The sequence below is a fragment of the Mercenaria mercenaria genome, chromosome 2 (genome assembly GCF_021730395.1).
Source record: "Mercenaria mercenaria strain notata chromosome 2, MADL_Memer_1, whole genome shotgun sequence".
Lineage (NCBI taxonomy): Eukaryota > Metazoa > Mollusca > Bivalvia > Venerida > Veneridae > Mercenaria > Mercenaria mercenaria.
Window position 1 is genome coordinate 27,217,973 of NC_069362.1, and position 12,443 is coordinate 27,230,415.

A 12,443-nucleotide genomic window follows, 5' to 3' on the forward strand; every position below is an offset into this window, starting at 1 on the left:
TAATAGAAAAACCTTGTGACCTCTCTAGAGACCATATTTTTCAATGGATCTTCATGAAAATTGGTCTGAATTTTTATCTTGATAATATCTAGGTCAAGTTCAAAACTGGGTCACATGAGCTCAAAAACTAGGTCACTATGTCAAATAATAGAAAAATTGACGTCATACTCAAAACTGGGTCATGTGGGAAGAGGTGAGCGATTCAGGACCATCATGGTCCTCTTGTCTTTATATTTTTGATAGGACATGTCAAAAGTGGTTAATACTAAAATTCTGATCTAAAATTATTTCTCAGCAAGTCAATAAACTAGAATTTAACATCTGTTTTGTTGGGTTTCTTTTATAATACAATACTCCCAAAATACAAAGTAAATGGTTACTTTAAGGAAAACAAAGTGAAAGGTTGCTTTAACCTTCAGCTTGCTGGTGGCAGGTGATTCTGCCTTTTTGACCAGTGCAGACCAAGAGCAGCCTGCACATCCAGGCTGATCATGGTTTACACTGTTTGCTGTTCAGACATCAGTCAATTGTCAGTTAACACCCCTTTGAATAATAAGTAGTACTGCCCAAATTGAATGAAGGGCCAGTTCATTTTAAAAATTTAGCAGGTATTGTGATGATGACAGATACCAAGTTGCCATTTCATGGAATTTGTAGGAGTTGAATATACAAGGTAAAGATGTAGTTAACCATAACCTTGCTAAATTTCTATAATGAACTTATTCATCTTTCAATTTGGACAGTACCATTAACTGTTCAAAGGGGTGCATACCAAAAAGATACTGACTAAATTGCAAACACTGTAGATCATGATCAGACTGCATAGATGTGCAGACTGATCATGATCTACACTGGTCTCAAAGGCAGAATCAGTTGTGTCCAGCATGATAAGGGTTAAGGTCAAAAACATGGACACAATAAAAATGGCATGAAAGTCCCGTGTCCACATGGGTTGACCATGCATACCAAATTTTATTTGAATTGGCTAGAAACTATGGAGCTGAATAATCAATATACAGTGGCATTTATGTCTCACAGATGTAGTGGGAGAAACACACAGATTTGGTGCTGTCAGTCTGTCACAAAGTTTGTCCATGCAACTGCTCTGGACATCAATAGTTTGAATTACACCAAGCTTCACAAGAGTGATCATTGCTAAGCCTAGTTGTACAATAGCTTAGCATTTTCTGGTTTCATGTTTTCCAGCAGACTTATGGCCCACAATGAATCGCCGCTTGCTGGATCTTTTTCAACCAAACCCTACAGGAGAGATCAGTCCCAAGCCTCATTGTGCACATTGTCAGCATTTTCCAGTCTGATGATTTTCAGCATAGTAATGACCCTTTACTGTGCAGGATCAATCAGTGCCAAGCCTAATTGTGCAGATTGGCATCATTTTCATAGAAGTGACCCTTTATAGGGTCAGTGCCAAGCCTAGTTTAACATATCACCTGCATGTTCCAGCTTAGTGATCTGTGGAGTTCTGGCCTATGATTTCTCATATTTTTAGCTCACCTGTCGCCAAGTGACAATGTGAGCTATTGCGACCGCTTGATGTCCATCGTACGTCGTCCGTCAACAATTTCTAAAAAAATATTCTTCTTCAAAACCACTGGGCAGAATTACACCAGACTTCACAGGAATGATCCTTGGGTGGCCCCCTTTCAAAATTATTCAAAGAATTGAATTCCATGCAGAACTCTGGTTGCCATGGCAACTGAAAGGAAAAACTTTAAAAATCTTCTTGTCCAAAACCACAGGGCCTAGGGCTTTGATATCTGGCATGTAGCATCATCTAGTGGTCCTCTACCAAAATTGTTCAAATTATCCCCCTAGGGTAAAATATAGCCCCGCCCCGGGGATCACATGGTTTATATAGACTTATATAGGGAAAACCTTGAAAATCTTCTTGTACAAAACCACATGGCCTAGGGCTTTGATATTTAGTGTGTAGCATCATCTAATGGTCCTCTACCAAGACTTTTCAAATTATCCCCCTTGGGTCAAATTTGGCCCTGTCCCGGGGGGTCACATGGTTTATATAGACTTATATTGGGAAAACTTTGAAAATCATCTTGTACAAAACCACATGGCCTAGGGCTTTGATATTTGGTTTGAAGCATCATCTAGTGGTCCTCTACCAAGATTATTCAAATTATCCCCCTAGGGTCAAATATGGACCCGCCCAGGGGGTCCCAAGTTTTACATAGACTTATATAGGAAAAAAAGTTTAAAAATCTTCTTGTCTGAAACCACAACACTTAGACCTTTGATATTTGGTTTGTAGCATTGTCTTATGGTCCTCAACCAAAATTGTTCAAATTGTACCTCTTGGGTGAAAAGAGGCCCTGCCCTGGGGGTCCCAAGTTTTATATAGACTTGTATAGGAAAAAGCTTTAAAAATCTTCTTGTCTAAAACCAAACGACCTAGGCTTTTGATATTTGGTATGATGCATTGTCTAGTAGTCCTCTACCAAAATTGTTCAAATTATGCCCCTGGGGTTAAAAGAGGCCCCGCCCTTGGGACACTTAGTTATTATGCGAGTTAGATAGGAAAAATACTTAAAAAATCATCTGATCCTATTTTCAAGACTGTTTAATTATAATTACCTGATGACCCAAAATAATATGATGTCACTTGATTGTGACCTTGACCTAGTGACCTTCTTTCTTATTTTTTAAGATTTAAGATTGAAATTTTGATGACATGCACAGTTTGCACACAAATCATAAAACTGAATTTCATTGACCATGGATGTGACCTACTGACTTTCTAAATATTTTATCATCAGTTTGACATTTGAAACATGTAACTCATATTACTCAGGTGAGCGATCCAGGGTCATCATGACCCTCTTGTTACTTGATTTGGGCAGTTGCTCAAAAACACAGTGGAATATTACACCAAACTTCACAAAAATGATCATTGCAAACCCTAGTTGTGCATATCTTGGGCATGTTCCTGTTCGGTGTTTTTTAGCAAGTTACTGACCTTGATTTGTCAAATTCTATGATGTTTCAGCCACTTTTTAGCTCACCTGAGCCACAGGCTCATGGTGAGCTTTTGTGACCGTTCAATGTCTGTCGTCCCTCGTGTGTCCATCAATAATTCCTAAAAAAATCTTTTTGAAAACCACTGAGCAGAATTACACCAAACTTCACAGGAATGATCCTTGGGTGGTCCCCTTTAAAAAATTTTCAAAGAATTGAATTCCAAGCAAAACTCTGGTTGCCATCACAACTGGAAGGAAAAACTTAAAAATCTTCTTGTCCAAAACCACAGGGCCTAGGGCTTTGATATTTGGTATGTAGCATCATATAGTGGTTCCCTACCAAGATTTTTCAAATTATTCCCCTGAGGTCAAATATTTCCCCTCCCCGGGGATCACATGGTTTATATAGACTTGTATAGGAAAACACTTTAAAAATCTTCTTGTCTGAAACCACAAGACCTAAGCCTTTGATATTTGGTGTGTAGCATTGCCTTATGGTCCTCTACTAAGATTGTTCAAATTATACCCCTCTGGTGAAAAAGGCCCTGCCCCGGCGGGTACCAAGTTTTACATAGACTTATAAATGAAAAACTTTAAGAATCTTTTTTGACCACCTGTAGGTGGTATAATTTTTTAACAGATTTCAGTACTTATCTTGAAGAATCTTTACCATGACCTTCTCGCCTAGTTTTTAGCTCACCTGTCACATAGTGACAAGTTGAGCTTATGTGATAACCCTTCTTCCGTCATCAGTCCGTCAACAATTTCTTGTCTGCACTATAGTGGTTTCATTTATGATTTTATTTTAACAAAACTTGCACACAACTTGTATCACCATAAGGTCTTGATTCCTTTCTTAAACTGGCCAGATCCCATTATGGGTTCCAGAGTTATGGCCCCTGAAATGGCCAGAATTAGCTATTTTGACCTTGTCTGCACAATAGCAGCTTCATTTATGATTTGAATTTAATCAAACTTGCACAAAACTTGTGTCACCATAAGATCTTGGTTCCTTTCTTGAACTGGCCAGATCCCATAATGGGTTCCAGAGTTATGGCCCCTGAAAGGGTCAGAATTAGCTATTTTGACCTTGTCTGCACAATAGCAGCTTCATTTAGGATTTGAATTTAATCAAACTTGCAAAAAACTTGTGTCACCATAAGATCTTGGTTCCTTTCTTGAACCGGCCAGATCCCATAATGGGTTCCAGAGTTATGGCCCCTGAAAGGGCCAAAATCAGCTATTTTGACCATGTTGCACAATAGCAGCTTCATTTATGATTTGATTTTAACCAAACTTGCACACAACTTGTATCACCACAAGATCTTGGTTCCTTTCTTGAACTAGCCAGATTCCATCATGGGTTCCAGAGTTATGGCCCCTTAAAGGTTCAAAATTTGCTATTTGGGCTTTTGCAGCTATAAAGAGACTTCATTTATGGTTTGGTTTGATACAAACTTCCAAAATATCTTCAACAACAATAAATCTTTGATTCCATGACGGATCTGTCAGATCCAATCGTTGGTTCCAGTTAGTTTATATCTGATTACCTCCCCTGATTGTAATCAAAATGGATTTATATCAGTAAGTCCTTATAGGACTTATTTGAAATTTCATTATTGTCAATAGTTGGACTGAAACAATCAGTGTAGATAATATGGACTGATTTTATGTCAAATTACCTCCCTTTGTTTCAAATTAAAATGGGTATATCTCCATAACTTGTGAAGATACTGATCTGAAATTTCATTTATGTCAACCAGTGGACTTGGACAATCAGTGAAGATACGTACTAACTGAATTTATGACAAATTACCTCCCTTTATTTTTATCTAAATGGATGCACCTTAGCAGCTTCTAATGAGATTGGTTTGAAACGTTATTTATGTCTTCCATGGTAACATATTAGATAACTATTGATTGAACATATATCGATATGAATACTTACCAATATATTGTTGTAAAGGCTTGTACTCTGTATCTTCTACATGCATATACCAATACATGATTGCCTCCCCTGATTTTAATAAAAATGGATTTATCTCTAAATATTTATAGAACTCGTTTGAAATTTCATTATTGTCTTTAGTTGGACTGAGGCAATTAGGGAAGATAGCTATGGACTGATTTTATTTCAAATTCCCTCCCTTTGTTTATCCCCCCGCCAAAGGCGAAGGGGACATTAGAAATGCTCTCCGTCCGTCCGTCCACAACGATCTTTGTCTGGAGCATAACTCAAAAAGGGATTTTCTTCAAACTTCATACACTGATAGAACACATTAGGAGGAAGTGCAGTGTGCAAGAACAATAACTCTACCTTGCCTATTTTTTGAGTTATTCCCCTTTATCATATTTTCTTAAAAAAATTTGTCCAGAGCATAACTCCAAAAGTACTGGAGGGATTTTCTTCAAACTTCATACACTGATAGAACACATTGGGAGGAAGTGCATTGTGCAAGAACAATAACTCTACCTTGCCTATTTTTTTAGTTATTCCCCTTTATCATATTTTCTTAAAACATTTTGTCCGGAGCATAACCCCAAAAGTGCTGGAGAGATTTTCTTCAAACTTCATAGACTGATAGAACACATTGGGAGGAAGTGCAGTGTGCAAGAACAATAACTCTACCTTGCCTATTTTTGTAGTTATTCCCCTTTATCATATTTTCTTAAAAAAATTTGTCCGGAGAATTTCTTCTTCATGCTTGGAGGAATTTTGATATATCTTGCCACAAATGTTTACCACCACGAGGCGGGGTGTCATGCGCAAGAACCAGGTCCCTAGGTCTAAGGTCAAGGTCACACTTCGAGGTCAAAGGATAAAAGAATAAAAACCATGTCCAGAGCATTTCTTCTTCATGCATAGAGGGATTTTGATATAACTTGGCACAAATGTTCACCACCATGAGACGGAGTGTCAGGCGCAAGATCCAGGTCACTAGGTCTAAGGTCAAGGTCACACTTAGAGGCCAGAAGTCAGAAACAAGAATGACCGTCCAAAGCATTTCTTCTTCATGCATGGAGGGATTTTGGCACAATTCTACACCATCATGAGACGAAGTGTCATGCGCAGTTCCCTTCTTTAGAATTACTTCCCTTTGTTGTTAAATACTTTAAATAGCTTTTATTGTAACTTTTTCATTACTAGTCGTAGGGAAAAATCGAGATCACTTTTTTGTAGTACAACATGCATGCTAAATCCAATTTTGAGGTGTATTTTGACCAATCTCTACCTGATAAAGATTTTTGTGTGGACTTACAATTTTTTTTTTTTTTTTTTTTGAAAAAAACAAGACCACTTTTCTGTGGTACAACATAGATGTTACTCTCCAATTTTATGTGTATTTTATTATATGTAAGGTATCTCTACCTGGTAACAAGCTTTTTTGTGGACTTAGAAAAACAAAAGACTTACAATGATTACTAAACAACCACAAAATTAACATTCCATTTGCAAATACAGCTGCTAGAGTAAAGAAATTTGCTTTGATGGGCATATATTGTGACATTCTGGCACTCTTGTTCCCTGTTAGCTTTCCATTCCTTCTTTTTACAGTAGCCATATAGAAAAACATCATAGCTATACTGTTCATGAAAATTAATAAAATTTAGCAGTAAACCACCTCACTACTGACTTATTCTTTCTTCCACATCTTAAAACCCCTGATGCAGACCACAACTAAACGGTTCTTCAAAGCTTTCCCCAAAATGAACACTTTTAGACACTAACTTGCCACGAACTTTAGCCTTCAATTATAATATGCCCGGCGGGGGGATTAGTCATGTGTAACATGGCTCTTGTTTCAAATTAAAATGGGTGTATCTCAGTACCCAATGAAGATACTGATTTGAAATGTCATTTGTGCCATCACATGGACTCTGACAATCAGGGTAGATAACTTTTGACTGAATTTATGACAAATTACCTCCATTTATTTTATTTAAATGAATATATCTCAGCAGCATCTAATGAGATTGGTTTTAAATGTTATTTAAGTCTTCCAGGGTAAGGAATAGACATGTTAGTACAAAAATGCAGCATTTCAGCCTAGGACCCTCAAACTTTGTATGGAAATTGGCCCTGACTAGGTCAAAAGGGACTGTTACAAGAAAATGTTTATCCTGATAATATTTAATGTGTATGCCTATGTGCTCTATGTCAAAACTTAATCATATCATTTTGAGCAATGGTACTCAGATGAGCGATACAGCGCCATCATGGCCCTCTTGTTTCTGTTTTTAAAGCTTTAGCAAATAAATTTGTTAAAGCAAGCAATTAAACTCAGGTAAGCTATAAAAGGGCCATCATGGCTCTCTTGTCTTACTTAATAGGACAGATTTCCACCAAACCTTTTCAGTATTAAGTCTTTTTATGGATATTATAAGCCTGTTCTGTTTCAGGGAAGTTGTGGCCCTTTGTCAAAATTTTATTACATTTTGGCAACTTCTCTTACACCATTGGGAAGATTTCTACCAAACTTTACAGAATTGATCAGTGCCAAGCATTGTTATAGGGACATATCATTGGCATGTTTTGGTTCAATGATTTTCGGCAAGTTACTTTTTATTGATATTATAAGCCTGTTCTGGTTAAGTGATTTTCAGGGAAGTTATGGCCCTTTATTTGTCTCTTCAAGAGATCTAACCTGCATATACATTTTTATTGATTGAGCTTCAAACACCTGTGTTTATATAAAACATGGTCAAAATGTTTGTTTTTATGAACTCTAGGAAATCTGGGTTAAGAACTAAGGTCAGACGAGCTATATAGGGCACTCTTGTTTTATGCCTTTATGTCCTTAGACATAGCTAAATTCTCTAATCAACAATGCCAGTATTGATGTATGGCATTTATGATGAAGTTACAGGACTTTATTTTTTAATCAAACACAAGGAGCAAAATTTTGTAAAAAATTAAAGTAGAGTTATGGAACCTATGTGGCAGATGTCAGTTGATTGTAAACCGGACAACATCATCCCAGGAATCTGTAGTGGATGTTTACTGATTGTATACTGGACAACTTCATCACAGGAATCTGTGTCGAATGGCGACTGATTGTATACTGGACAACTTCATCACAGGAACCTGTGTTGAATGGCGACTGATTGTATACTGGACAACTTCATCCCAGGAATCTATGGCAGATGTCAATTGATTGTATACTGGACAACTTCATCCCAGGAATCAGTAGTGGATGTTTACTGATTTTATACAAGACAACTTCCTTGTAGGAATCTTTGGTGGAGGTTGACCAATTGTATACACCAGACACATTCTCCTTGTCCTGGAAACTGAGCTCCAGATTTAGTATTCTGTTCCCCAGTGTAAGCAAACTGGTCCAGGTAACACTGTAAGGGCCATTACTTACACAAGCCATCAAAAACAATTTTTGTCATATAATTTTATTTTCATACAAAAGTATGTATATATCATATATCTTAATGTTGTATAACGTCTTTGATTATATAATAATTACTCAAAAGGAAACTATTTTCTTTCAGTATAAGAGATACTGTGATTTAAACAATTTGTGACAATTGGTGAATTTAACACTACATTTAAACATACTTTATGAAACATTAACGATGGATTTGAATAAATGAGCCGTGCCATGAGAAAACCAACATAGTTGGTTTGCGACCAGCATGGATCCAGACTAGCCTGCGCATCCGCGCAGTCTGGTCAGGATCCATGCTGTTCACTAACTGGTTCTCTAATTACAATAGGCTTTGAAAGCGAACAGCATGGATCCTGATCAGACTGCGCGGATGCGCAGGCTGGTCTGGATCCATGCTGGTCGCAAACCCACTATGTTGGTTTTCCCATGGCATGGCTCAAATGTACTGTTTCATCTTAACAAAGACAATCAAGACACTCAATAGCTCGAAAACATGAAAAATATTAACAAAATGAAATTAAACAGTTTATTTTGACCATGAAATCTTTAAAATTCTTTTTCTAAAATAAGAATAATGTTAAAGTAAAACTTATCATTTAAAGTAAAACCATAAAACAATAACAGAATGATGCAAGCTGGTCTAAGATTTAATATAAAGTTATAATTACCTGGTTCAAACAATATCACAGTTACAGATGGCAGACGGCAAGAACATAGTATTACAACAGTTACTGAATAAAACCAAATTTGTATGTGATATATAATTTACACCTGTGATTTTTCATGGTGGTATATAACTTAAACGTCATTTGTCAAGGTAGTATAGAATTTACACATGTCATTTTTCAAGGTGGTATAGAATTTACACCTGTGACTTTTATTATGCATCAGAAGAATAAACGATTCACAACTATGAGTGCTAACTGAAAGAAAATAGTTTTAAAACAACCAAATTTTAAACAATGAGTTTTAACAGTAACAAGCACATTTATCCTATGCATATATGTATCTTTAAGAAAATATACAAAAGCCAACTCAATCATAATGTTTTCTTAACATACATGACACACACATTATATACTCCTCACAAACTTGACACACACAAACATATATATTCCTCACATACTGGACAAACACTTAATATGACAGAATACAGAATGCTGGTATTTCATCAAAATGATACAACCATTTTACACAGAGCTTGTCTTGCATACATACACAATTCAGTTGTTCAAAAAAATGTTTATATATGTATATTAGCTGTCAACATGTAGAATGAGAATACATACAGATAAGTATATACATAATTATATTTATTTTTTTGAGTATTATAAACATTGCTTACCTGGAATTGACCCAGATACAAATTACATGTGTACTGGTTGGGAACCATTTTCCGGACACATTTTCATATTTCGGCTCCATTATTCCATGAAAAATTATTTGACATAAATGAAGCCCACATTGAACAAACTTCAGCTCCTTCCACATCCGATGTTGTAATCAGCATCGTGTTGTGACGTAAAATATGGGTTCCATGGGGCCTCAAATGGATTCACTAAAATAAGTTATTTTTCCCGTCAGGTAAACCTGTATCCTGACAAAAAATTTGACAGTGTTTTGTTTTTAATTTGATATCAAAATAAGTAATTAAACTATTTCTACACATTTCTTTATCATTCATCTCTTCAAAACTGCACATGAAACATAACCTGACATTCAATAGCAGCTACAAACGCAAACCCAGGTTGACTATAAAAACTCGAATTTTGTCTTATACAAATTCTTAATAATTCCAATATAGAATAAAATTAGTGCAAAATCGACAGCCCTGCATCTTATGTAATCTTTAGCGTGAAATTAAAAGTAGAACATGTTATCAGCAAACAATCATTATGTAGTTTGATTATTTCTTCCCTACTTGATACCTCGGCATGTGTGCAATACTGTGCATGCGCAATGCTATCTTCATGCCCTGTTAAGACAGAAAGTTGTTTTGTAAACGCAGGTGAGTTATCATCAAAAACCCAAACATTATACAGCCTAATAAAATAGTGGTTTGTTGTAGACATGAAGAACAAACATCTGAATGATCTAGATAAAACAATTACATTAATAACAAAGAAATAAAGCGAATATTACATGTGTCTGGAAACTGGTCCTGTCCGGAAAATGGGTCCCAACCAGTATACATACAATGATTCTTTCGGAATTCTACAAGGATTCTTGTGGAAGTCGAGGAAACTGTATTTCACAGAATATTACCTTCTAAATGTCATGGCAAATAAGACAGGTTTATTTTAACATCTAATGCTATATAAATGTACCCTGGATTAGTTATAATGTACAAAATTATGTAACTTTCCAATTACACAAGCATTTTTGCAACCATCCCACCCCACTAAAAAATTATCAATCAATATTTATCCAAATAAATTTTTTATAAATTCCTGTCTTTTAATTTCCTGAACAAGGGTGAAAATGTATTTTTAATTTCTATAATAATGTAGCTAATGAACATCATGAAGCACTTGTCGATTTAATCTATCTACAGATGAAATAATCTCAGAAACGTGTACATCTTGTCTATGCTTCATACACGGCCGGTTCTGAAAATAGAAAAACCAAAACAATATATTTATTATAACAAAAATATGGCTAGCCTTTGAATTATGATATTCTTAAATATTTTGAAATGAAGTACTGAGATTTTTATCATAAAATACTAAATGAAATGTAGGTAAAAAAAGACTCAAAATAGAATCCTAAGCCATACTGATGTATTAAGTAATGCCTCAAGATACTTTCTTTCTTTCAGAAAAATAACCGGTTTTCTTTACAATTCCTTATATCTATCAATCATTTCAGCTGTTAAAAGAATCTAAGATCTTGATAAATATCTTGATTTGTCACATTTTACAGTTAAAAATTTACACAACCATTTTAAATTCACTGTCACCAACTTAACCCCTGAAAACTGCCACTGACAAAATACATTTTTATTGTTTCTGAGGTATTTTCAGGAAATGCGATATATCATTGTTCTTAGTACTAAACATAACTTCTCTTAGGCATTTGTATATTTCCTAATTCCATTAATTTAAATTTAATTAACATTAATTTGTTGACAAGAACATGCAAGTTTTTCAAACATTTTATTAAAATATTATAAACCTAGAACATGGAACTTTATCGTACCAAGTTTCGCATTTTTTTCTTTATCAAAATTGTGTTAATGTTCATGCTGTATACTCTTATGGTCAATGACGTAATTACACTACATTGTGCAAACATTCCTAAATCATACTTAGGTGCCAAAATTTATACATTCTACTTAAGAAATTTTACTAAAAAAACATAACTGAGCAACGCCATGAGAAAACCAACATAGTGGCTTTGTGACCAGCATGGATCCAGACCAGCCTGCGCATTGGCACAGTCTGGTCAGGATCAATGCTGTTCGCTAATGGTTTCTCTAGTTGCAATAGGCTTTGAAAGCGAACAGCATGGATCCTGACCACACTGAGCGGATGCGCAGGCTGGACTGGATCCATGCTGGTGGCAAAGCCACTATGTTGGTTTTCTCATATCATAACCTCATTTAAATACATTCAACTGTCAATGACTGTAGAAAAGTAATTACAATCTACAAAAATAACTGCAGTTTAGTTCTACACTACTAGAAATCATTAAATTTTTATGTTTTTTTAGACTGCACTTAAAGCAATGAGAATATTTGTTGAATATTAAAGGGCAAAATTTAATCTCTGCCACAAAAAAATTTAATTCTATCAGACATGTAAAACATTTATTTAATTTCTTCTGAATATACGATATATATTTTTTAACACAAAGTCAGATCTTCACCTCCGTGAAAAATGTGAATAACTGCACTGACAGAAAATGGCATTTATTCACTTTCTGCACTGAGCTGACAAGAATTATTACAAAACCTTCTGAAAACAAAACCTAAACTTTCCTGAACCTTCTAAACACCATTCCAAACACCATTCTAAACACCCTTCCAAACACAATTCTAAACACTTCCTTC

The 12,443-nt window shown here is 35.4% G+C and overlaps 1 protein-coding gene across 1 annotated transcript in view; it reads right to left on the reverse strand.

Annotated features, from left to right (window-relative positions):
- Window positions 1-8,380: 8,380 nt before the first annotated feature.
- The window catches only part of LOC123563563 (uncharacterized), a gene marked incomplete at its 5' end in the record, with an annotated part of 85,188 nt that continues 81,125 nt past the window's right edge, over window positions 8,381-12,443 (reverse strand). Inside the window, one exon of the mRNA XM_053524919.1 lies at window positions 8,381-11,001. Coding sequence (XP_053380894.1) covers window positions 10,979-11,001 — 23 coding nt within the window. The remainder of the gene's footprint in view (window positions 11,002-12,443) is intronic.